Source organism: Ambystoma mexicanum, chromosome 6p (assembly GCF_040938575.1).
Source record: "Ambystoma mexicanum isolate Mex_15411 chromosome 6p, UKY_AmexF1_1, whole genome shotgun sequence".
NCBI classification, from domain to species: Eukaryota; Metazoa; Chordata; class Amphibia; order Caudata; family Ambystomatidae; genus Ambystoma; species Ambystoma mexicanum.
This window is the reverse complement of record NC_090935.1, coordinates 1,179,289,856-1,179,317,481: the sequence shown is the minus strand read 5'-3', so window position 1 is coordinate 1,179,317,481 and position 27,626 is coordinate 1,179,289,856. Positions and strand designations below refer to the sequence as shown.

Genomic DNA, 27,626 nt, shown 5'->3' with positions numbered 1-27,626 from the left:
ACTTTCTAGACCCAGCACACTATCTTACCATAGGGTGCTGGAGGGGACACTTAGTATCCCCTTTGTTTAGTTTCTCATGTAACATTTTATGTTACTCTTTCTACAATTCATGGCTGGTGGCAGTGGTTTACTTTTTACTCCCATTGTGTGTTTTTAGCGTGGGATACGTTCGCAGCCACGGCAAGGCACCCATGGGTGCCCATTTTGTCAAAATGGCCCCGGTCTTTTTTTGCCATTTTCTGTTGGAAAGGTCCTTCTTGAGATTTACTCTGCGTGCCAAACCAGGTTTGATTTCTTTGTTAATTTTGTGTTTGGGGGGATTCACAAGTGAAGCCTGCCTCTGGCTCCAGTATGTCTGGCAGGGGTAGGAAGTGAGGGAGGTGCCCGAAACTCCCTGTGCTTAATCCCCTTGGTTACAGGAATGCACCCAAAGGTGATTTGCTGGCTGGCTGGCTGGGACAGCCACTGTGCTGTATGATTGACAGCTAGGCTGGAATGAATGGGAGAAAGCTGCATTAAAGGCATAGGTTTTTGGCTTGGAAGGCAGAGTCAACCACTGGACGAAGGAATCCAAAGGACTTGGAAGAGATGCCTGCTGCAACTCCTGGACTGTTAGTTTTCCCGGTGAAGCCCTGCTGCTGTGCTGAAACTCCAAATTTGCATCGACAGAGAAGCTCCTGCAAGGACGACTTCTCCCTTTGGAGTTGGTGGCACCAATCAACTCCAAAGTAAGCCAGTCTGGACATCCTCTCGAAGCTGGTTGCATTTCCACTGCAATTGCTGCTGGAACCGAACAGCCAGGGAGAGTAACACCAGCTTGTGTGTGTTGCTTTAAGTCAGACCCGAACGCTAGGAAGGTCCTCCGAACTTCCCTGATACAGGACTGACCAAGCCAGGTCTTGGTTACCTTGCAGAGTTGCTAAAGTGTTGCCCTTCACAAGCCTCCCAGCTTGTGACCCTTCAAGTGTTCCAATTTTCTACAAACAAACAATTTCTACAACCATTGTGCAAGACTTTTTACCTACCTGCATAGAAGATCTTCAGCTCCCCTTGACATTGTGCAATTAACATTGGCTGTCCTGGCTCCCTCAGTGACTTCTTACATCTGACTTGGTGCTTTGGCCTTTCCCTCAGGAAAGGGTTAATTTTACTCCAGTTTGGAAGGTGTTTAAAAGTGCTTACCCATATATTAATTATTTGTTAACCTTTGTTTTATTCCTCTAATCTATTTTTCTCACCACACTCAGTATTGCTCTAAATGTAGCAGTGATAAATCAATGTCCACAGTGTCCTAGCTATTTAATGTATATATTTATTAATTTGCATTTTTAAAGCACTCACACAACTCTGGGGCATCAAGGCGCTGTTACAGGAATATGTCTTTGTTACATATTTATAACGTGCTTAATACCCAGAGGTTTCTAAGCGCAGACCAAACCTGTGTTGCTTCATGTTGTCGTGTTTCCAAGACGAGCATGTTGCCACTGAGCTACCCTCCCGGAATTTAAGTCACCTGAGTGTGTAGGAAGAGTCTGTGTGCCATCCCGAATGGGTATCATCTGATTTAGAGGAACTAAGAGTGTGTTTTGAAGTATATTTAAGTGTTACATGTTTTGCTGCCTTTCTGAAGAAGGCTTACATAACTGACTGGACTAAATTAATAATTGTATCAACAGAATCCTTGAGTGTAAGTGGTTATTAGACTAACTGTACTGTGAAACTCTGTCACAACATTACTGCACCTGTGTAGTTCAGACTTATACCAAATGTTGGGTTCCTTATTACCAGGAGGTCAAGGTTATTGCAATGCACCCAAAGGGTACTGCATACAAACTTGAATAACAGTCAATTAGCACGCAGATGCTGCCGTTGCTGGAGGCTCCCTTAACGTTGATGGCAGCCTTGGCGTGCATGGTGTGGTGGGCCCAACATTTCGTTTTTTGATCCTTTAAAGTTTTAGGCTGAAACAGTCAGGACTTGCACTGTTTTTCGGAATGATCCCTAGGGAGGCAAAGATTACACAATGGGTGAATCCTTCCTGGGAAGCTTCCTTTTACAGGAAGGACAGAATTGAAATGGCGCGTTTTAAATAGTATGGAAAGATGACAGCCTGGCAGAATAAAAGGGATTATAGGGGAATAGGCATTCTCTAAGTGAGATTGATTATGACTGCGCCCCACTCTCCCTACTGTACAGGGCCGAGGCCTGTTGGGGCCTATGTAGGACACAGACAAAGTTCTTTAAGATGAATTGTCGTCGCTGAATGGTCTTCTCCTCGAAATCCGTCGCTGGAGATCTTGAGGTGTACGGTCATCGAAAGGACAGAAATAAATTCTAACTTTAAACTTTGAATAAGTAATGTCAGAAGGAATTCTTCAACTTGCGTCCGTCTATGATGGCGAAAAAAAACAATGAGGGACCTCGACGCGTGAAGGACCATGGGTACAGTGGATGTCACACTAGGGATATTACTGCATGCCCTGTCAACGTCCCTTTTGAGTTTCAAAAACAAAATGTAATACTCTGCGGCTACCACTAGATATCGGCCTATGCATAGCATGTAATCTAAGCAGATCCACCAGGCTGTTCTATGTACAGCCCTTAGGCGAACCTGGGCCTGCAGACAGCTGGATTTTTGCCACTTTCTTCATTCATTTTTAAATCACAATTTCCCTATTGTTGTGAGCAAACTCTAAACTTTGTTCTGTGCTTTGGACAAACTTTACATGCTTAAGGCATTAAAGTACCAAGAGCAATAACTGTTTTTGATTCGAATGAGATTCTGTTTTTTTTTTTTTAAACTCAGATTATTTTTTAGTCCCACAAGTTTTTAAGGCCTGCTCTCTTTTAAAGCCATTCAAAATCGATAGAAATGTAATCTGTAATCTTTCTGACTGCTGGTTTTAGAGTGGAGTCTTTCCTAGGCCCTTTTAACTGTTTTTATGCACACTAACAATCCAAATGTATTTTTTTTGTTTCTTAACACATGACCTGCAATAAAAAGCATCACTCAAGCTGCCTCGGTGGTTCTAGCCGGAACCTTTGGAATTTAGCAACAAACCAGTGGATTGAGTGGCAGGGTTTAAAATCAATGAGGTGGAGATTCTGACTACTACAGAGACAAAGAAGGCAACCTTGTTGTAAAATGAAGGGGCACAACAGGCCTCAAATTGTACAGAATTAAATCTGCCACAAGTCAGCACTGCCTGGTAGAGGAGACTCACGCACAGACAAAAAGGGGAGTCAAATGTCCCTGTCGCCCTGGTAGCCAAAGGGGCTAGCAATACTTTCTGAAAGAAAGCTATACACGCCCTGGAAAGAACAAACAAGACAAAAACACAGCATATGGTTTGGGTTTCATAAATGTGGTTAAAAAAAGCAAAAAGGAACATTTTCCATAACAATAAGGATCACCTGATCACATCTACTTCTCAATAAGTAGCTCATGCCACGTGTAAGACGCATAATCCACCACAGCTCACTCTGCATAGCCCAAGCCGCCAAGACTGGAACAGCAAAGCCAACATCACACTCTAGAAACAGATCTATCCAAAAAAATGATCGTCCTGAAACCCTAACACACCAATGTATGAACTATATTGCATCACTGATGAAAATTCCAGCAATATTCCTAGTGACCAAATATATGTACAACCATTTCTATCACCACTGGCACCATCGAACGCCTAGAACAACCCCACCCCCCTACTAAAATATTACTACAAGTGCACACACAATCTGATTTCAGCAAATGTCAACTATTTCCCTTTACATAAATGTAATCTCCATTGCATACAACTAGAGGATCACCCAGTAGTGATGGCAACTGTCATCAAATGCCAACTTCAGAATGCAGACAAATTTCACCCTGCCTTACAAAAGCGAACATTCTTCTGACTCACAGCGGCCCAGAATGCTGCAGGAAATTGAGCCACAGGACACTGTTTCCCTGAAGCTGAAATCCCACCACAGATCTCTGGGTATGAACGTCTGAGATTAGCTGCCTTACCACACGGAAAGCTTTAAAACCGACCCTTTATGAATTCCATTTATGTCCATTTGCCAAACCGTAAGCACCTAAATGCAAGTTCGCTCACTAGCATGGCCTATAACTTCTTCTATTTGCCCATGTAATATGTATACACATTCAATAAATCATTCTATTGGCACTGTGGGGGCAACAATACAAACAGTATGATACGTGCAGCAGCTGCACATTGACATTTTGGCAGTGCTACAAAATAGAACCAAGCTGCACCTCACTGACGAGGCCCAACAGGGCCGAAACATGTCTAAGTTGCTTGCGTTTCTGTGCAGAGGGGACCTGGCCTAGCAGTTCGGGCTGGGCTGCTGCCTTTGGTTACAGTACCCGACTGATTTGCATATGGCTGGACCCCTTTTGCAATGGTGCAGACGAGCTAAAAATAAAAATCAATAAAAAAAGTTTACAAAAAAATACATCAGTGGTGTGAAAGGTTGCCCAGAGCAATGGCAGTGGTTCAGATTCATTCAAAGCCTTCCACTCATTACTTTTGTGGTTATAGTGGGTACAACATAAAATTATCATGTCATAAAAAAGGTAGACATTTCTTGTAAATCAATAATGTAGTATGAAGCTTAGGTTTGGCAATCAGCCTTGTAAATACAAATACTGTAGTACATCAGATCACGTGCAGAGTGACACATCTGTGGAAGGAAACGAGACACATTACGAGACAAATGTACAAGTATCTTCCTCATGCATTCTCTTTACAAAATCCCTTGAAGATGCCCAAGAGTTAATGAAGCTTTGAGATTTCCTGTGGGTGTTGGCACAGGGCAGGTTTAGAGTTAAGTGTATTGCATTTACCCTTTGACGACAAATACAGTAGAAAATCTTTCAGGAAAGTAGTGTTGTACAGTACCTTCATTGCCAGGAAGAGCTGTTCGGCAAAATAGGCGGGCTTGCTCACTGCACACTGCACTGTAAAGGAAACATGCGGAAAAGCTGAAATGAATCTGCTTGGAGGCAACGCAAGCGGGTTTTCAATCCTGCAACTGAATGCCGTATTATGGGGCTGTGCTTCAATAGGCAGCATTGCAGCGCGCGCCTTGCATGGTGTTAGTGAGTGCCACGTGCAAATGTATTCCAAAATGGTTGCCACTGATACTCTACTCCAAATGGAAAGTGACAAGCTGTGAATTTGTATAAGTCCATCTTTCTACCGATTATTTTAACGTAGATAGCTGCAACACATTGTAGATCTTCTCCTAGTCGGTTTCAAACCCACCTGTGTCCTCTACTTCCTAATTTCATAGTAAGACCTGCTCAGAAAGTTCCAGCTCAGAGTAAAACCAATTTTCAAGCACATCCAATTGTATTCAACTCCGGATAAAATACTCCATCCCACGTTCTTGTCTCTGATGAATAGCCCACTGACTAACCCCTTTTCACCAAACATCTCATGCAAACTTCCCTCAAAACACATACTCCGCTCCCAAAGAGGGAGGCATTCCCTTTCCATACGTGATGACAATATAAAGAACACTATCAGTCGCAGCCTGCCCCAGCTCCATATCAGTCAATTACTGAGAGGACTAAATACCGAATGCAAAAATGCCCAATTTCGAGTGGCACATTTCCTGCAATTATATGTGGGGGGGGGGGGGAGCGGCTTTTAGGGTTTTAAAAATATAGGGGGTTGGGGAGGGTGGGAGTATAGCGGAAGTCTGCGAGGGGGTCCTTCCACTGCATACAATTGCAAGGAAATGAACGGAGAAAAAAAAAAAAAAGCATTTTTTGCATTCAAAATTCTCTTCTCAGTAAACACAGAGCCACCACCCCTCCAGCCCCCAGCTCCAATGCCACGTTCAATCTTACTCAACACCAAAATGTGTCTGGGTCAATAAAGCCTATTCCTATATCAACCCATCATCTGAGATGATTGCCTGCTCACTAAACATGTTCTACGATACATCTCATCCACTAGGACTCGCTCAAATAACTTAAACACTAACAGATTTAGTGGAAGGTCCGCAATAAGGCTGCAGTCACTTACATTCTCCCTTTGAAAGAGCGACTGGGACTTATTTAATAAGCACCTCAAACTTACATTTCACTTCCTCAACAGCAACTCTCTCAAATCACATCTTACACTTAGGCATCCAACAATCTCCTCCCTGCAATGAAGTCCTTTGCCTGACCACGTAAGTGGATGATGAGGTTGCCAGGGGACAGCAGGGTGGCGCCACAGGTCGTGATGCTGGGCCTGGCAGTAGCATAGATGGGAATCTCTTGCTACCCCCACCATGCTACACACTGAGGGCAGGGGCTTGTCACATTGCAATTTTAGACTCTTGCCCCATTACGGAAAGAGGCACAGTGATATAAACGACCAGCAGTTCGTGGCTGCTCCGCTCTCCTCAGGTGGAAGCAGAAACCTACTACACATACCCAGAGAAAGATCTAGTGAGGAAATTCGAACGATAGTAGGTCCTCTCAAAAGTCATTAGCATTGTAGGGGAAAGTTTAGAATTGAAAAGCTTAAATATTCCCCTTACACATTACTGCATTATAATAGTGAGTAGACATTGCAAACTGCTATGATTAAACACAGTTTGCTTTTGCGATGTGAGGCTTTAATCTGCGTGTCTTTGCGAAGAGGGCTCTTCTCCTAGAGTGTAGCTACGCTTGCCTTCATATCTCTCGCTTCGGACTCGTTTCCCCTTTGGCATATGTAAGCGTGTCTTTGGAAAAGCGCCATTAGTAGACCTTAGTAATCATACTGTAAGCGTTTTTCACCTGCCTCAGAGCGTATGTGAATGTTTGAGTATATTCAGCTTGACTAAAAATATCATGGTATGCTGTCCTGCCCGATAACACCGACATGCAAGAAAGCAGCTGGTATCCAAGACTTCATTGCTTGCAACGTTGTTTCAGTAGGATTCCTCGCCCTATCTGGACCACCGCTTCCATTGAAATGTGTGTTTTCCGTTGGGTATGAGAGAACGGTGCTCCAAGGGACGGGGATTACGATTTGTGACGGTGCCTCAGACTGCTGTTGGTCGGTTTTTATAGTCTTGCTTTTACTAATAAATTGTTCATCAATCCACCGGAATCGTCAGTGGTAATTTTTCCATGATATGTTCATACAGTTAACAGACCACAGGAGACTACCAATAAGGTAGGGCCCGAGTGCCACCACCAGAAAGAGTACCGCCTGTTGGGTAAGATTTTCATATTAATGATAAATCTTCCTGACCTGGGTGAACACAGAACTTGCTTTTACTGGTGAATTATTGTTCCTTATACCTCTGAGAGGGAACCTTTTTCCACACTGAAGGAGGTTTTACTCTTTAATAATTACACCCTTAAGACGCTCCATAGTGTCTTTTAGAAGTTATTTTGCCAATAAGGGCCTATTGTTGTTGGGCTGCCATAGGAGCTCCCCTTTTTAATTTTCTCTGGCTAACCTTGTGAGAATTACTGTTCCCAAAGGGAGAAAGTATCTTTGGATCCCCATTGCATTTTATTTGGTGAGACCGGCATGCCCCACTTTATGTGGAGTGCTGGGGGAATACTGGGCATCCCTTTTCTGATTTTAAGTGTAACATGTAAGTTACAAGGACAAACATCTCTTTAATGGCTGGTGGCAGTGAACCTTTATATTAATTTGGTGCACCATTATCACAGGCTGTTTCCACAGCTCCAGTAAAGGCATTTTATCAAAATGGACCAGTCTTCTTTTTTCGCCATTTCATTGTTCCTTGTCCTGACCTCGGGAGGAATCCTGGCACCGAAAACACCCCAAAGCTATATAGAATTCACAAAGGCTTAAGGTCGGTAAAATACCCCAGCCAACACACTACCTCGGCACAGAAGAGTGGAGGCAGGAAGACTTCGGGATCTGCAGCCAAAAACCTGGTTGATGGATTCCTTTGTCAAGAAGACAGGACTTTGGAAGGACGCTTGCAGCAGGGATCATGAAAGAAGGCTCCAAGCAAGAGTTTCCTCATGGCTGGATGTGGCTCTGTGGATTGGCACCTTTTCAGGAGCAGATAAGACAAAATATAGTTGGTTGTATTCTTGTCGTTAGCAAGGTTCAGCACTCTGGCGAGGGTATGTTTTGGACTGGAATCGTGCCTCTGTAGATGAGCAGGATGCCAACAAAGTTTCAGTGAGATTCGGAATTGGGAATACATGCACTGAGAGACGGCTTGAGGTCCCAGGGTATTGGGGTGGTGCAGCCCCGCAATGTCACAGCAAAACGTGGGCTAGCTGAAATTGCAGGTCTCCTTGAGTATAGTGGGTCTCACCAGGTTCTGGGTCAGGGACATTGTTTTCAGTGTCCTCAAATCAGTTGGAGGGTAGGGCCTGGTTACACAGCTGCATTTTCTTCAGCTTCCTCTTCGGTTTTGGTTTTAGTTCCAGTGGTCGACTACCTCTTCCAGGATCGGACTTTTATGCAGGACTCCAGCCAATCAATCAGCCTTGCAACATTCAAACTTGGGGATGGGGATTAGTATTCCTTTCAGGACAACCAGCCTTCCAGTTTGAACTGAATTCTCCCAGTCAGGCTGGAAGTTAAAAGGCTACAGAGTTTTTGACTCCTCCCTCATTTCTTGCCTTCACAGACACTCTGGAGCCAGGATTCCTCCCGAGGTCAGGACAAGGAACAATGAAATGGCGAAAAAAGAAGACTGGTCAGTAGACCCTGTCAGTTCTGCAGTGACACTCAACAAGGAAATCACATAGTCAACCAACTTGACAATATACGTTTTTAGAATAGTGGGACAGTTATCCTGAATCAGTTATGGGTGTTTTTCTGTTCCTAGAATAACAGTTATTCTATGGAGGTGGTGTAATATTCAATTACAGTTGCTTTTCAATTTGCAGACTAAGGTAAGCAATAACTAACATTTTCGGATAACAGTTACACTCGAGGTGAGTAAAACCTATAGATGTTTTAAAAAGAGCTATCAGCAACTTAAAAGGCAGGTATAAACCTAAGACTCTTTGTGTCTGTCTAAAACAGACCAGGAAAAGCAAAACTGAATGTTACTCTTTATGAATGACTCAAAGTTATTCTAGGTAGGTAAAACCTAAGTCAGACCTATTCTGGACAGGATAACACCAAGTCAGGGGAAGAAAGACCCAGTTGGGCACACTCATACGTGTATCCCAACAGGAATAGTAAAGTGGTACCAACAGCATTACGTTTGGGAATAGGCACAACCAAACCACAGGTGAGTAATGTAACCTTACATCTACTCTGTTAGAATGGCAAAACAGGTTCTAAGGAAAGCAAGATGTTGCATATAATTTTCAGAAGGCAAAAAGGTAAGTAATAACTTTGTTAACTGTTCACTCTCAGAGTTACAGTTACCAACCAACTTTTTTATACAAGTAAATAACTTTTGCACACTGGTTATTCTTTTCAAGGCAGAACCCTTTTCTTATTCAGTCTTTCCCTTATTCTATAGCATGAGTTCACTCAGAGGCAGTAGAGGAATCCTAGTGGTCTAGGTGGCAGCTGTAGGCAGGGTGAGATAGGGTTCAGTTGCAGGCAAAGTCAAGTTCCAGAGTAAGACTGTTCAAATAAGTAAGTATTTCATTTTAAAGTTAGTTGGGGGTCAAGAGACTTCTGAGAAGACACCCTAGGCAGATTCTGCAGTGGGCCTGTGTGAACTGGATGAGTGGCCTCCCAATCACAGAAAACACCCCTAAGCTATACAGAAATCACAAAGGCTTAAGGTAGGTAAAATACCCCAGCCAACACATTAGCTCAGCACAGAAGAAGACTTGCAGAAGGAAGACTCCAGGATCTGCAGCCAAAAACCCAGTTGATGGATTCCTTTGTCAAGAAGATGAGAGAAAGGACACTTTGGAAGTACTTTTTCAGTGGGGATCATGGAAGAGGGCTCCAGGCAAGAGTTTACTCCTGGCTGGATTTGGCGCCTTTTCAGAAGTACAGAAGCAGACAGAATATCGCTGGTTGGATTATCATCATTTGCAAGGTTCAGCACACTGGTGAGGGGAATTTTTGGACTGGAACCGTGCCTCTGGAGATCCAGCAGGATGCCCATGAACTTTCAGCGAGATTTGGAATTCGGAAGACAGTGCACCACACAATGGCTCGAGGTCCCGGGGTATTGCAGCACTGCAAGTTCGCAGCCCTGAAAGGTCGCATCACAACGTGGGTTAGCTCAAAATGCAGGACATCTTGGTTCTAGTGGGTCTCTTCAGGCTCTTGATACAGATCATTGTTTTTGGGGTCTGTTTGATTGAAGGACGGAAGGGCTACAGCAGGCTCTGGTCACACAGCAGGCTCTCCGGTCATTGGAAATGGTCTCAGCTGTGGTTTCGTCATCTTCCTCTTTGGTTTTGGTTCCAGTGGTTCACTACCTCTTCAGCTTCCAGGCTACAGTCTTTTATGGAGGGACCCAGCCAATCAAACAGCCTTGCACCATTTGAACTTGGAGGTGTTGGCAATCCTTTCAGGACAGCCAGCCTCCCAGTTTGAACTGGAATCTTGTAGTCAGGCTGGAAGATAAAGGGCTGCTGAGTGTTGGACTCCTCCCTCACTTCCTGCCTTCAAAGACACTTAGAGCCAAGGCGAGTAGTCCACAGGAATCCCGACAAAGATTAAAAAATCACACAAAGGAATTTCCCACCCTGGAGGTTAGGAGAAGGAACAAGAAAGGGCATGGAACACTAAAATGGCGAAAATACAAGTCAGGGGGCATTTTTGTAAAATGCGCACCCATGGATGGCTTTACCAGCTCTGTGCAAACAGCCCGTGGTAAAGGTGCACCAAAATAAAAGGTATCACTGCCGCCAGCCATTAAATGTAAGCTTGTCCCTGTAACATAATTGTTACAATTTTAGTGAGAAAGGGGATACATTGTCTCTCCCCAGCCCTCCACATAAGGTGAGGTGCTGGTTTCAACTAAAAAATGTAAAAGGGATCCAAACATCTGTTCCACCCTTGGGAACTGTAGATCTCTCAAGGTTAGCCAGAGAAAGTAAAAAGGGCAACCCAGCTACAATAGGCATGTGTCGTCAAAGAGAACAACTTTTAAAAGGCACTATGGAGAGTTTTAATAATTACACTCTTAAAAAGAGTAAAAGTGTGGAAAAAGATTCCCACTCACTGAAGCATAGGAAAAAATAATCTACCAGCCCAGCAAAACGTTCTGGGGTTGACACAAGTAAGCAAGATTTATCATTGATATGAAAATATTACCCAACACCATCCTGGCAACTTTTAGCTGAATTAAAACTTCATTAGTTTGATATTTCTGGCCAGCACTTGTGCACATTTATTAACCATGTTTTAAGTGTATTCTCAGTTCACCTGTCAAGCAATGCCAACCACGTGACACCCTACAATTTTTTGACATCACCTCCCTCCACATTTATGTCCTCTTTTTCAATTGATAATTATCTACAACCAAATAGTTTGTCTTAAGCTAGCATTCGTTACCCGATTCATCTCTTCCTAATGGTAAAGCTAGTCTACAACACACCCCTCCACTCTCCTAGTGATTAGGTTGCCCTATTAGTCAATACAAATCTTAAACCATTTCCATCACCTACTGCACAACCATAGCTGTTCAGTTGCCAATGACCAAAATAAATTCATGCTGCTCTATCCACCAGAGTACTCCACACCACAAAACCATTGGGCCCCTTGAAGTACCCATTCCAATTGATCTCTCAGAACCCGGTCTACAACCATAAAACTTACAGTGCCTGATGTCTATAGGTCAAAAACTGCATAACTGAACATTCCCTAAATTAGAAGACTTCACCTTTTTGTCAATTGCTGAACACCTGTTTTCTGATTGATGGAGCACTACCTTTATTTTATCTTGAGATGTTGCTGGTCCTTCATATTTTAGACTTCAGAGCAGGTCTGCATTTTTAACAATATATCCAATGTCCTATCCCATGGGTCAGCGAAGTATCGGTTTTGTAATGTGATGGGACATGTGCATGGACCAATCAATCGCTGCAACTCACAGACTCATGGCATGCTATGCCTACACAACAGCACTTTATTTTCAAGAATCATCTTTGAGGTGTGGGCAGAAATGGAGGCTGGAGGTTAGGTGGTCCACCATATACTCACTACATGTTGATTGCCGGAATAATTGGAAGACAAATTTGGTCTATTCCAAACACCCACTACTAGATACATTGCCCATGCCTGAATCATAAAATACACAGTGAGAAGGTATCAGTTTCCAGAACATAAGTACCTACCAATGGCAGACAAACACTTTTCAATGTCACCCTTCAGCTCCAGGTCCAGGGCCTTATTCATGTCATGTTTGCTGTAGCTGGCATATCTCTGAAAGACTGAGCACATAACAACCTGTTAAGTCACCAAAGGAAAGCTTCCCCACCTCTTGTTCATCCCCTGTAATAGTAGTTTAAAGTCATATTGGCTACCCTTTAGCATGTATGATTGCTATGGCCAGCGAGCAGTATTTTTTTTAAATAATTCCAGGTAGAACAATCATGCAAGTTTATCATATGTAAATAAAAGATTAAGGGCCTCATAATAAGGCTGGCACTCCCGGAATGAAGGAGGCCGGTACAGCAACAGCCCCCTTCATTCCAGGAGCGTCGATTACAAGCTTCCCATCGCGGGACCGGATGGCACGCCTGGTAAAACCAGGCGTGCTTTCCGGGTCCCGCGAGGGGAAAAGGGAGGCAATAACGGGCCAGATGTAATCTGCCCGTTATTACCTCCCTCCCCATTCCCATTGAGCCCTATGGGGGCTCAAATGGGAATGGGGATGGGTTCCTGCAAGGAGGAATTACTGGGTCCTCCTATGTTGGAGTAACCAGGTAAGTCCCCATTGCAGGAACCCGGTAATGGAGCCCGGAACGGAGGCAGCCATGGAGCTAATAGCTCCATGGCTACCTCCATTCTCATAATGAGGCCCTACATGTTCAAAGCAAAGTAGAGGGTATTTCTATTTTAGTTTATACAAGTATAAGGAGGGAGGGTTGCACATAAGTTTAATGTAGTAATGCAGATGGCATAGTGATTATACGGACCAGTTGAAAGTAGTAATTGTGTCGACCACGAGGAACTGGTCATCATATCATAGTGCCCCAATAGACCATAAAAGGTCACATGGATTTTTGCTCTCACTGTGTTTCACAACTATTCATCCACAAGCCCGCTTCTCTTGCATGACCTATAGCAATTGGAATGCTCGCGAGATTTTCTGTGAGGCTAAAGCATCGGCAGGCTCTGAAACCCTCACAAGCATGCACTCTTCTCCAGAGTTCATACTAAGCTCCTATACAGGATTTACTGGTAGTGGCCACTTCTTTCAATGGCATGGATGCAGACATGGCCCTTGAGGGACACATTCATCCCGTCACAATACAAAAGCATACACCAGTTTTACACAGCTACCGGAATCATACAACATGATTTTTCTAAATAGAATTTCAGCTATTTAAAAAAAAAGGTCACATTATCTACGGGTCAAACTGCACTCTCATTTGGGACACTTGCATAGCTTGCAGCCCTTGTACCTGCTCAGCTAACGCAAGACCTCAATTTCAATTATATGTGTGTACATTATGTCAGTGGTTAAACAACTAATTTAATAAATGCCACAGCCAATGAATAATTGTTTATGTATCAATAAAACGTGTTCAATTGTGATTCCATAGAGCAGCATAACATTTTCAGTGGAATTCAGGCAGGTTGTTTTTATGAAGATCCCTTTCTGAACTGAATTATTAGCACATCAAATCCATGAGTGGTTCCTTCTATCAAGTCTTGTTTGCATGGGATAGATTATATATATATGCAACATAACATTCACCGGTCATACAGTATCTATCAAAATCTGCTGTCACCATAACTCCTGCGTAATTCCTCAAAATATAAGGACAAAGTTCTCCATACAACTTAAAGCATTCATGTCGAACCTTGGAAAATAAGAATATGTGCACTATGCAAAATGAGGTATATAGCAATTGTGGCAGTGCGTGTGAGGAATGCTAAACCAGATACTCTCGAAATACTCAAGAAATATTCTGACGAGGTGGCAAACACATGCAAATATGTATGCGGAAATTAGAGGTGGAAACTGGTCAATGATACCTACTCTTCCGAAGTTGTGCGTAGCTTCTTGTGCACAGGATGTTGATGAAAACTGAAACATCTGTACCCTTTTTCCTCTCCCCAGCATCATACAAGGCCTATTTGGAAACAAAGGATAATCATCTGTCAATTAGTATTGGGTTTTTAAAACACATGTTGGAGCATCCATCACATTACAGTGTTAGAATACCTATTTCAGTTCTGTGACGAAAATGGAATTTGTTCCTTCTTCCCAAGGGGGAGCCAGCCCATTTTAGGCTAGGGGTGTTGGTTGGAGGGGTGAGCACGCTCAGCAAAACAGTCAGTAGGGATCAAGTAAAGCGGGACCTCACTGGGAGGGACTCCCTCTAGCAGACAAGGACTCACATTCCCATGGGGAAGTCCCGATACAAAAAGGTATTATCTGCTTACATGGGAGGAAGAAATACAGACATTTACTCTTATTTGTCTGGCTCAAGATAATGCAGACAATCGATCTATAAGTTTGGCTCAAGGTAATACTGACAATACATCTATGTGCTTGACTCAAAGTAATGCTGAACTTCCAACCTGTGATGAACAATAAACTCCTTCACATTACAGGAACGAAAATAAAGGGACTGCGAGCCAAATAGAGAGAGAAGAGCCGAGACGAATGCAAAGACCATTAGCATCCAGCACAACAACGGCAAGCCTTTGAGAGCGCTATCATCACTGAGAACACTCTCACTGGAGCAAGTATACCAACACAGCAGGTAGGCGGGTTGCCCAGGTCGAAGGGGGCGTGCGGGAAGAGCGAGGAAGTTGGTAGGGAAGGACTTCCCAAGCCCCATCTGAAGGACCCGAGAAAAGAGCGAACATAAGACAAGAAGGGTTACGGGAGCTCGAGAAACATGAGTGGCATAATCAATGAGATGGGTAACAGGGACTCAAGAAAAAGAACCCGAAGAAGAGAGAGGCAATAGGAACCCTAAAAAGAAATACCTGAGATATAGGGTCAGCAGAACCCCATGGAGCCACAGGGACATAATAAGTAGAGTAATAAGAGAGAATGCGATAAGTGAAAGGGATTATGGGAATCCGAGAAACATGAACACAAACCTCCAGAAGGATCACATGGACCCCGAAAACTAAGCCACATGGAAAGAGTGGTCACTGGTACACTAAAGACTAAGATATTGGGTCAGAGGAGCCGAAAGGAGCCACGGGGGCAGAAGAGACAGAGTGAAAAACAGATTGGGAGCAAATAGGCAACTGAGAGATCCGACAAATTGGTGGATGAGGGAAAATAATCTGCACTTAAACATTTTGATTTTCCAGGAACTTGACTGTTTGAAATTTGGGAAACTTGGTGGAACCTTTGATAGACTGGCAAGAACTGTTTTGAGAAGAACTGTTACTCATTTCCAAATATTGGATCCAGATCCAGGAGGGATTACTGGGACAGGACAACCAGAGACATGCTTGGGGAGAACAAAGAGTGCAGGGCACTCTACCCATTTTTTCCCCTTTACATTTTGCTCAATTCTAGGACCAATTTTGTGAATAAGTTTGGACCGAGGGCTACTTTTGGTTTTGACTATAGACAAGCATGTTAAAGTAGTTAGGAAGGGAAGTAGTAGGGCCTGTTGGGACCGTTTTTCTGAAGTCCAACTAAGGGTTTAGTAAACCCATTTAACTGAAACAGTGCAAGACTCCACTCTTAGTATAAGGCTGTACCAACTGACTTCATGGTACCGTAGACCGAGCAGCCAGGCTTATTTTAGGAGGGAGAGAGGGTTGTAGACTCAGTATAAAGAAATTGTAATACAAATATGAATTGTGAATTGGTGAATTGTGCTACTGGCAAAGCGCTTTCTTAACTATTTACCTTGTGGAACCTGCCGGTCTCGCAAAGGCTGCACTGCGAGAGTTTGCTCTTGCCGCCAATGCCCGCTCTCAGAGAGGGGAGGAGCTACAGAAGGTCACGTGACCAGGAAGGAAGCATATCTTCCGGACATGAACACCCTTGTGGCGTAAGCCCTGGTGGATTAAGGGCTGGTGCTGTTTGGCCTAGTCGGGTGCGGGAGTCTAAGCCACAAATACAGATTGACACAAGGTAATGAGCCTGTTTCCATATTTTGACTTGTGAGGCGTTTTCCTGACATAAACAAGGCCTCATTGAAGTGCTGTGACTGGCTTTTGCTGCTTCAGACTTTTACCCTGCTTCTGTCTCTCCAAGCCGAAGGGGGGGGGGGGAGGGTGGGGAGACTGACTCTGGCGGCTCCTCGAGCTGTCGGGCGTTCCCTGTGCTTGAGAGAGCGCACCTTATTTTACCACAAGTTGTTTTGTAATGTGGTTCAGGCTCATTGTTTGATTAGTAGAATTGTTTTACACAGATCCGGATTGCGAGCAACGCTCTCCCTACTTGCGGCTGTTAGTGCAACATAATAATAGGCTTTTAAGAATAAACACACAGTCGTTATTGCCGCAGATAGTTTAGGGTTGTAAAAAGTTGCTCCCCTCTCCGGCGGCTGCAGTTGAATTTTATAAGCTGCCTTGTGGCTCTCAACCAATTGTTACACGGTGTGCCTGTAGTGTTTTAAGAGCGGGGTCTGGAGCTGCGAGTGACTCTCCCCATTACCCATGGTTGTGATCCTAGGAGGAGACATTGTACTATAAGCATAACACAAACAGCCAGCGTCACCACAAATTGTGGTGTGGGGTGGCGAACAAGGCTGTCTTTTTCATTTCTCTTAATTGTGGTGACTTGTTTGTACTCGTTTACCCTCTGGAGCTTGGGGGGTGGGGGATTTCAATTCTATTGATTGGGCAGCAAGTGTGGTGGGGTCATGCACTCGTTTGCCCTTCCATGTTTTTATAGTTTAAAGATATACTGGGGAACTTTTATACATTAACAGTTTTTATTGAACAAGATTTAATTCAAATAATTCTGCAGTGTTCTGGAATAATTACCTGTTAGCAATTATCTATAAGACCTACACGTAACAAATGGGTGTTACACTCAGAAGTATGGGTGGTTTGATAGAGGAGGCCTCACAGCACGGGGCTAGTGGTCCTCCGCAGTTAGTAATCACTCTCCTTTTACCTTCCCAAACCTCCACGGTGGAGGTTGGTGCTGTGCCACATAGGACCGATGAACTTATTCCGGCAGGTAGTCCACATAGAGCCTCTAAGTTAGAGAAGGCGGTTCAGGAGGATGTCACGCAGGGATTCACAAAGGCACTGGATTCCATGGCTGAGGTTGTGGGGAATATAAATCGTGTTCAGTCCAAAATTGAACTGAATGTGAATTCTATGGTGTCAGAGGCATTGATGGGGAGATCCATTTAGTTTCAGACAATTCAATCTTGGCACCTTTGCTCTTACACGAGTCAGCTAGGAAAGTTTGTGGGATTTTGGATTTTAAATCCAAAGAATGGGTAATTCCCAGAATCCCCACTGCGAGAAAAGGGTTGCAGAGAGCCCACCTTATCAGGAATCTTTTAGCAAACAAGCTAAGGGTGGTGGTTTATTGGGCTTTGGCTTTTTAAAGGGTGAAGGTGAATGCCAAGAAGGGTTGGGAATGACGACAACCACAAACATGGGGAGTGGTCCCGATGTAGAAAAAGCAGTCTAAAAACTGTAAGCTCCCCTCTACTCAAAAGAACAAGGGGTCTAGGAAATTCCTGCGGAATTTAAGGATGGAAGTGGATAAACATATGCAGATTGACAGGGACGCTCGAGAGGAAAAAAAGATTTCTTCAAAACAAAGAACGGGGTAGTCAACAAAGAGGCCAATAATAGTTGATCTGGGGAAGCCCACACTAGGCCTAGAAAACAAACAGGAGGAGAACAGTCCCTCGTTTGATTTAAGTAACATTTCAGTATACCCGGTGGACGGGGATGGCCTAGAGGCCGAGCAAGATGTTGGCATTGGGGACTTCTCTAATATTGACCCTGGGGAGGGTAAGGGTTTAGGGAAGTGTTGTGAATTAAGGAGGGTACTGTGGTCACCCTGCAGGGTCCACAGGACAGGGAGGGTGGAACACCCCCCATAGAGGGTCCAAACACTTACCCCCCTAAGGCAGAGAAACTATTCAATATTTGCAAAACCAGTGGTGGTGAAGGTTTTACCAGGGGACGTGTCCTCTGACAGGTCTACCTGACTATGCCAGCACCACCAGCAAGGATGCTAGAAGAAGTTGGTCTTGGTGTCCCAAAAAGTAAGTCTGTCGAAGTTCCTAGGGGGTCTGGAACTAGGGAGGTGCCGCAGAGAAGGTCCCCTAAGAAATCGTTGCAGCAACAGAATGTTAATTCTACACAAGAAGCGGTAAAAGATGATGACTACCTATGTATGTTCTTGAACCGACTGAGAGTTCAATAGGTACCCGTTGAACATTACATCTTGGCTTTAATGCAGGATCATTATCAACAGTGGACATTGGAACCGTCAAATTTGTGTTTGATGACTGTGTGGATACGGTAAAGCTCCATTTGAGGTCTCCCCTAATAAAGGAAACTATCCTGGCTGATAGAGAGTGCTTCTTGACATTGGGTTTCAAGGTAACAATTTCAGGACCCTCAATCTTGTTGAGTTTAGTGCCAATTTATGGAAAGATGAAACCATCTAGTGACACCTACAATAAGGAGATCTACAGCTCAAGAGGTTATTCTCAGGACCCGATGAAAGGGACAGGGGACGGTTCATGGGAGGGGGGCAGATATTCACATTTCACATGATGGTCCAATTGGTCACTGATTACATGGAATTCTAGAGGCTATAAGAATCATGAATAATCACAATCTATTTGTATCATTTGATATAATTTGTTTACAGGAAACCTTTTTGCAGGACATACCAATGATTGATGGTTTTGAGGTTGCATACGTTAAGGCACGTAGGGGCCCCAAGGGGAGGCAGTATGGGGGATTATCAACAGCTGTTAAATGGTCCTTGGGCATCAGTATGAAGGTAATTGACACAGATAGGCCGGACATCTTGGTGGTCCTGTTGCAATGGGAAGAGTCCTGGGGGGGGGGGGGGGGGCTTAAGTAAATGCTTCCTAGTAAATATTTATTTCAGTCCCATAAAGGACCAGTTGGAGGAGGCCCTGGCAGCTTTGTCATTCACATTGCTGGGGGATTTCCCAGTAGTTGGGGCCTCGGTGACAACTATGGGAGACTTCAATGCTGAATGCCTAGAGGATGAGTGGTATCTGGAGCAAAACAGGAAAACAGTGGGTAAAGAAGCACAGGAGAGAGGCAGAAGAATTAGGCAAGAACTTAAGGCATGGAACTTAGTAATTTTGAACGGCAACATACAAATGGATATCCCTCCTGCCTTTACATGGCAGAACGGCTTATGGAAAACATTGGACTATGTTTTTGTATCACAGGACTTAGTTGAGAGGTGGGGGGGGATACCCTGGAGGTTAGATTAATGCCTTGGAGCGCCCATTCTCTTTTGCTATACAGATTATTTGGCCCTGTGAGGATTAGGGAGCCCGAAAGGTTGACAGTGGCAATTACTTCGGGTAAGAATGAGGTAAAATTGGTCCCTCGTGTAGCAAAAGCTTTTTGGGGGGGAAATAGTTAACCTCCCTGTAGCCAAGACGGCATTTTTATGCACGCAGAAAGTTTCCCAGAGATATTCGGGGAGCTGATGTGTAAGTTAAGCTCAGATAGAGACTTAAATCAGAGGCAGAATAAGTTGAAAGGAACCCATTCCTTTGACCTTGAGATACAGGAACACAAAACAACTACACAGAGGTAAGGCACCTCAAAAGGTCCTCGCAGGAAGACTATAAAGATGAAGTGCGGAGAGTGAGACAAACTTAAAAGAATTGGGTGAAAGGTATAAAATTTGTCCTGTTAATTAAAGATGCTGAGAGAATGTTGGCATGTATGTCAGGTAATAAGAGTGGGAAATTCTGGAATCTAATAAAGGCACCAGGGGCGCAGGCTTGTCTGCAGGCACAGTATGTTAGTGACACAGTGTGGGTTAACTTCTTTTCTGACCTTTGTAGCGTAGAAGGGTTGAATTGCCCAGTGGTCTGGTCTATGGTAGACTGGAGTGGGGTAATGGTTTGGGACTTGGACGACGTCACCCATTTGATAAAGAAATCTAAGCGGTCAAACGCGCTGGGCCCAGACGGCCTTTCAAATTTGACACAAAGACAACCTGGCAGTTTGGTCATTAGTGCTCAGACTTATTTAGCAGCATCCTTGAAAATAAAAGGGTTTCCTAGGACGTGGTCTGAAGCCACAACAATTGTGATATTTAAAGGGGGCAAAAGGTGTTCTCCTTCATATTACAGACCAATATCCTTGTTGGATGCTTCAAATAAGATTTTTGCTACAATGTTATAGAAAGTTTTGCAAAAATGGGCAGTGGATTCCAAGTCTCTTGATGACCTTCAGTCAGGGCATGGGCACTGCCACTAATTGTTTTGTAGTAAAGCATTCGACTTAGTGAATAGGTCTCTTGTGGAAAAAGCTACACGAGCGAGGGTGACCGGCTGCTTTGCTGGGTTTCTTGGAGGCCTTGCATACAGACACAAAGATTAGGGTCAGGCTTGATGCTTTTGGCCGTTACACTCCCTGGGTACAGACAGGGGCCCAAGGCAGGAGTGTGTATTGGCCCCGTTCCGTTTCTGCTTCTTTCTCTTGGGGCTAGGAGGTCATCTCAGCACTTTCAATACTCCTCCCCCCCCAGACTAGGTTCCCTGGTAATCCAGTACTTATTTGCGGACAATATTGTTTTTTGTGATTTAACAGCTATCAGTCTGCAGAGAGCCCCATCAGCGGTAGAGGGATTTCTGGGGAGATTGGATCTTTCATTAAACACAACAAAATCAAAGGTATTGATTCTAAAAAGGGGGGCAAAAAAGGTGTAAAACTCTATCCTGGTTTTTGGAAAAGGGCAAACTTGTAGTGAATAAGTGTTTACCTGGGCCTGTCAGTTTATGACAAAGTTACAGGGCCAGAGCCACCAGAAGTTTTGAAGGCCAATTTTCTTGGGGTACTTGTGAAACTGCGATTTTTTGATGGTAAATTAGGTATTCACTCTTGCCAGTATTGAAATTATATAAGCAGCAACTGGTCCCAAAACTAATATACAGAGCACAAACCAGGTGCCAGTTTATAGACTGGCCAAAACTAGAGGGTGCTTTATGGAGAGGTCTTTTGAAATTGCCACAGTCAGTCCCTCTTGCAGGGATTTTGTTTGAGCTGGGACAATTCCCTGTCCACACTATGGTGGACTGGGCGAAACTCCAGCTCTTCATAAACATTTTGAATCCCCTCCACCCCCCAACTGCCTCGGTTTTGGAGGAACTTAACCTTGCAAGGATACAGGGCGGTTGTAGAGCTCTTAATCAGTGGTCCCAAGCTGTGAATCTATGCTCCTATGGGCAGACATCTCACTTGAAGTATTGGGGCTTACACCAAAAGTGGCCAAGTTAAAATGGTGCAGGTATAACTGGTCAAATGTGAGATTGATGATCATGGATGCTAAAAGTTTTGGGGACCACTTTGTTGTGCTTGAGTTAACTGGTTGTCTTTTTGATATCTAAGGAGGGGAGATATGTAAGGATCTGGTCTTATCCTGCATCCTAATGGAATCTGGAGTGAGTGTCATGATTGACAATGTAATGTTACTGGTTAGAATGTTTATGTGTGACTGGTGTTCTCTTGAGGGAGTTGAGAGATGTAGCCTGAAGAGAGGATGCCGGTGCTTGTCTATGAGACCTGGACCTGGACTTTACCATCGGATGAATAATGACTCTAGAAACTGGATGTTACACTTGGAAACTGATTAAAGAAGTTACTCATCCACACCTTGATGTCAGAATAATTTTGCTAAAACAGAACTTCACATTGGCAACGAGGATGCTGGCTGTGCTGGGGGGACAGCACAGAAGAGACAAGCACCGCCCCCCAAACCATGCAAGACCCTCTCTCAGGTAGGAAGAGCACTTAATGCTATAGGTGCAGAAGGGCCCAGTGCAAACGGCACAGGCACAGAAAATAAGGAGATGGCTGGTCTGTCAGCAGTTAGACAGGTCAAGCACAGAGAAAGTCAAGAGACTTTGGCAAGGCTGAGGGCCCAAAGACTGTTTTAAGGGGTTGGTAACCCAAGCTGCGACATGGAAGGCTTGGTGCCCAAGGCAGTAGCGATTTGAAGAGGCCTGGGGGTCTAAGTTACGCCTAAATTATTAGGAAGCCATGCCGCACAGCTGGGGGCTTGGAGCCCAGGGCAGCAGCATCAGAAGAGGTTGTGAACCTAAGCTGTGCCAAGAAGTGACAGGGAAGTTGTTTGAAGGCGTTTGGGCTAAGGTACAAAGCGCCTGGAGCAGAGGAGGGTCCTGGGGGCCATTCCAGCATTTGAGAGGGCTTGGAGCCCGTACCTGCACCTAAGGGACTTGTAGCCCATGAATACACTTAGGGGCTTGGACCCCATGGCACAGTTGGAGGTATTCGGAGTCACAAATGTGCTTATGAAGGGGCTCAGAGCCAATATGCAGCAACACCATAAGGGAGTTAGAGCCCATTACAGCGCTGGAAGCAGGGCTGGACTGCCCCACCGGGACATCCCCCGGTAGGCCTCTGGCCTGTAGGGCCTCTTTTTGAGCGTAAGGATACACATGTGTTAGCATAAACACATTGCGTGATTTTCCTCGCCTCCGTCTGGGTGGTTTGCCTTGAATTGGCTGTCACCACTGACCGAGGAAGCGGCACCAGCATTTATTTATTTTTTCCCAGCATCTGGGCTGGGCCCGCGCCTGCGCAGGGCCTCCTGGGCTGGGCACCAGATTGGAACCGCACGTGCCCTGCCTGCTGCCCTGCCTGCTGCCCAGGCTGCGCCTGCGCGCACAGTGCACACATTAGCAGGCAGGCAGCTGGTCCGGGCTGCATGAGGCCTGGCATTGCAAGCCACAAGATCGATCGTTTGTCAGGTGAGAAGCGACCAGCGAGACACACTGCACATTGATGATATGTATTGTCCACGTAAGTAAAGTTAACTTGCAGTGGCTGCTTGAAATCATTCCCCAGAGCCCTGTTATTGGGCCGTAGAACCGTCTAGGCCAGACTGGGTAAGCACATCGATGCTCGGCTGGTGTAGGTTCAGCACCTGGGTGAGGGAGAGCCCAGCCGAGCGTCGATGCAGCAGGACCTACCCCGGCCTGTCTCTGCTGGTAGGGCAATAAGGCAATGCCCGAACCAAAAACACAACAAAATGCTAGTTTGGGCCTGTTTTTTTTAAACAAAGTGGGCCACTCTTTTGGCCAATGTGGACCGGTTTGACAAGTTACTTCGCTCTGCAGCTAGTAGTTTTGACCAGTGTTGCTGAATACATTTTGTTTAAATTGCACAATTTGCATCACATTTTATCAAAAGCCTCGCCCTTGGGTACTACTCAAACAGTCTGTCACAAAAGCAATGAATTGCCACTTGCAACTGTGGGCCACTTGTTCAAGGTGCTCGAGATAATGTTATTCCCCAGCCCGACCCTGGCACCAGGTCAGACTCCGGCCGTTGTCTGCAAGTGGCTCGTCTCAGCCCAGACTGTCTCAGGTGGCATCATCCGTGCACGTCACCACAACACTGCAAAGGTTGTGTACCCATGACACGTCCTCCAGTCCGCGTGGCTGTGGCGAGAGTCACCTCACTCCACCCCTCCAAAGGCCACGTGGGGTTCTCTTATCGCACCACCGAGCACATCATAAAGCGCCAAGAGGTGGCCATGCAAATGACAAAAAGAGCGCTATACAAGACCCAGCACATAACATATGCACCTTGCACACAGAATGGGACCCATATCACCACGTGCCCTCCACATGCACACTGCAGGGAGCACAACAGGGGCATCGCGTGCACACTGTAAGGGTCACCACGGGGTGCAGCACATGCACTCCGGCACACCTTGCGACCTTTTCACGTACGGAGAAGTTTCAAATCAGGCCTCCTCTGGTCTGTGATGGTCACTCACTGCTACTGTTGATGAAATGCATGATTTTGTTCAGTGAAGTAACTTAAAGCCTGCAAGTCAAGTTACTTTACTGAACAAAATCAGCTTTTTCTTGAATCGTGCATTATTTGCAGCGGCAGCCAGTCCCTCAAATCATTCCCCAGGACAGAGCTCTCAAGGACTGTCCGTCCAGGTTCCCTGCCCTGGGGAATGTAGGGCAATGGCAGTGCGCGTGAGATGGGGGCTATCGCTTGTTTTCTTTTAAAAGTTATTGTGTTCCGGGTATGGAACGTATAGGGAGCATCAGCATGCAGTGTTCGTAGCAATCTAAGCTTTTGAGTGCAATAGGCGCTTTGCTCAGATGTGTCCCAAGACCAACGTTTTTAACACATTAGGCACGAAATGTGGATGGTTCCATAATGAGACCCCTCGCTCCCCCTTCACAAGTGGGAGATTATGAGACAGAAATAAGTAGAATTCAGTTCGCCTATAGACTTGAATGGGGCGAGGGATTTTAGAAGGTAAAACTTTATGGGAAAAACATTTGTGTCTGCAAAATCATGATTCTCCTTCCCGAATAAGGAGGAGTTGGCGTGTATGCTTGCCCGGAAGCAATGTATATATCATTTTGTTGGTGCGTGCCTGGCACACTCACGTTTTACCTGCTGCAAACCCAGTGGCAGTAAAATGGCTCTTAAACTAAAGTAGTCACCTCATTTCCACAGCATATGTCCATATGTCTTGGCATCAATCAGTGACAGCACCTTCTGGCCCCACTGCTTGAGTTCAAGTAGTGACAGCCTACATTTGGTCTCCTTTCGAGTGAAGGTTGGGTGGCACTAGGGAAGGAATGATGTCAGACCGAGTTATGCTGCTGGGGCCTGCATTTGGCATTATATGGCACATGGTCTTCTGAGGAGGGAAGGGTGGGTGGCATTAGGGAAGGAAAGAGTTTCAATGCAAGCCTGCCTGGTCAGAGCGAGGTATGCTACCGGGCCCTGCATTGCCTTGGGAGAGCAACTGCAATTCTGCTTGCTTTGCTCTGTATGCTGTTTTTGAGATGAGCGGCAGGTTCCTGAGTCGTCGTGTGTTCTGGTTATATTCTGGCTTATGTCCATCCACTGTCATTCTAGCATTCTATCAAAAGCTTTTGGACATCGTATGTTTGGGGGGGCTCTGAATATCCAGCGTTTACAATTGGAAATGATAAGTTGGCGTTGCTATTATGAATGTTGTAGTGTGGGTATAAGCTAGCTTAATTTATTGACTTATTTTATTTCTTTGATTTGTGTAACACGCCGAGTGACTGAGTTTACTAGATGAAATATGTTGACTGTTTCTTATGAATTGTTGAGTGTATGCGAGTTAGAGCTAAGGTGCAAAAGAGAGCTTTACCTGCAATGGTGAAAAAGACCCAAGGTTCAAATGTCAACAGGTTTAGAGAAATAAATAGGGTGCATAAGATGGTAATAAGATCGCTGTCTCCGTCTTCCCTCTGTTCCCCCCTTTGCCTGGTCGCGCCTTGAAACACTTGTGTATAGCCGCGTTATAACTGCTTTATCATCAGATGATATCATGGGCTCTGTGCAAGGTGGTAAGAGAGACAGGGAGCAAGGGGGTGTCACAACAAGGGTGCTGCCAGCAAATGGCGTATGAATGTGTATTGTTGGGAGGATGAAAATAAATTCAGGGTGTGTGGCACAATGTATACAAGGGTGAGTGAGAGGGTGCAGGAGAGCAAGAGAGTGTGAGGTGAGAACGATTGGTGAAGAGTGTGTGGTGAAGAGAGCGAGGTACACATAAAGAAGACCGGTTACAGAGAGTGGGCTAGAGGCAGAGGGAGTGTGTTAAAGAGGGAGTGCAGTAGAGAGAGGGACAGAAGGGTAGACAGTGAAGTAGAGAGGTGGGACTATATTAGAGAGAGGGAGATAGAGTGTGATAGGGAGAGAGAATAAAAGAGCAATTTGTTATTATTTGTGTAATCCTTCCTCATTGTTCTTTGGATTACAGGGTCACTCACCCCTTTACTGAAAGGTCTCTGTCTGCTGAGGTAGCTGCTAAGGGGCCCTTTTTGTGGCGTTTGGCACTGTATGTGCTATGGGGGCGGGGTAGAATGAGGCACACTCTGCTGTGTGGAGGTGTCATGTGTGTGCAATGAGGACCTGCATGTGTGCTGATCAGCTCTTACAGGCAGAAGAGGCCTTTGTTGTGCTGTGTAGCCTGAATATGCACAGTATATGAGATGGGGCACTGCTTGTGCTAAGGGGCCCGATGTGTGCCAAGAGGCCCCTGTGTGTGTGCTGAGACCCTTTTTGTGCTGAGGGGCCCCTTTATGTGCTGGCAGACCTTTGAATGTTGTGAGGAGATTCTGTGCCTACGGAGTGGCTCCTGTATTTCATGGGGCCCAATGTGTGCTTTGAGCCCCTCTATGCATGGTTTCCCATTCGGTTCTATGTGATGGGTGAAAAAAGATCCATTGTGCTTAAATGTTTGTGCAACTGGAGTTGGAAAAAAGATCACCCTCCTTTCCCTGTTCTCCCACCCACCTATGCCACTTGCTAACTCTCTGGGGGACACCACCAGTGCCCACCAATATTTCACAGGCCTCCCCGCTTTCATTATCTGGGGGCATTACGTGGAACTCTGATGACTCATCCAAGCTCTCCTTACCTGACCCCTCCACTTCCCAGACCATTCCCTGCCTACCTGCCTATTCCCTCCCATGTCGCCACTTACCACTGCTCCCCCAACGCTGTCCTGTCCCGTTTCGCGTCCTGGTATTGTTTTGCAGTATGGAGTAACGCCGCCCCATCTATGCGCCTCTATCAGTGTGGCAAGAGCCTATACCTGCCTGTATGAGTGGTGCTCCACTGTGTGCTGATGGGCATGTAGTTGCTGAGGAGAGCTTGTATATGCAGGGGCCTTTCATGTACCGAAGCACTCTTTGAAAGTGTTGATGAGTCCTGCATGCGCTGATGGACCCCATAAGTGGACTGATCAACATTTTATGTGCCGAGGGGCCAACCCCCGCATGTGAATAAGGCCATGTATGGGGGGCGCATAGTGCGTGCTGAGTGGCCCCTGTGTGTGCTGAGGGGCTCCTGTGTAATGCAGAGTCTCATGTAGTGCTGATGGACCCTATATGTGTTGGGCAGTCCTTGTATGTGATTGGGCCCCCAGGAGGCCTTAGATGCACTGTTTTGAGATGTGGGGCCACTACCTATGTGTTCGAAGGCCCCTGCATGTTTTAGGGAAGCCCAGTATGTGCATTATAAAGCTCTGCCCGGGCCCTTTGGAGACTCGGTCAGATTGTCAGTACATATTTTGCACAAGTGATGAGATACCTTTGAGAATGAGGTGCATTTGAGAATATGGTGACCTGCCCATTTCTCAAACTAATGCAAATAAAAAAGTGCATTATCTCAGCTGTTTTATTTGCATTCGTTTTTAAGAATGTGCCCCTATATGTGCATCTTGTTCTGTTACTTAATAAAAACATTTGTTACAATCCATTTATTATTTGATGTTTCTTATGTTTATTGAGACTGATATTGCACTCGTGGTTTGTCCATCTATCA

The 27,626-nt window shown here is 45.2% G+C and overlaps 1 protein-coding gene across 1 annotated transcript in view; it reads right to left on the bottom strand.

The window, feature by feature from the left end:
- LOC138510290 (annexin A1-like) overlaps positions 1-27,626 on the bottom strand; it is a 307,467-nt gene that overhangs the window by 44,478 nt on the left and 235,363 nt on the right. The window contains exons 9-11 of the mRNA XM_069625822.1: positions 14,122-14,215; positions 12,248-12,343; positions 4,905-4,963 (exon numbers count right to left, since the gene is read on the bottom strand). Coding sequence (XP_069481923.1) covers positions 4,905-4,963; positions 12,248-12,343; positions 14,122-14,215 — 249 coding nt within the window. The remainder of the gene's footprint in view (positions 1-4,904; positions 4,964-12,247; positions 12,344-14,121; positions 14,216-27,626) is intronic.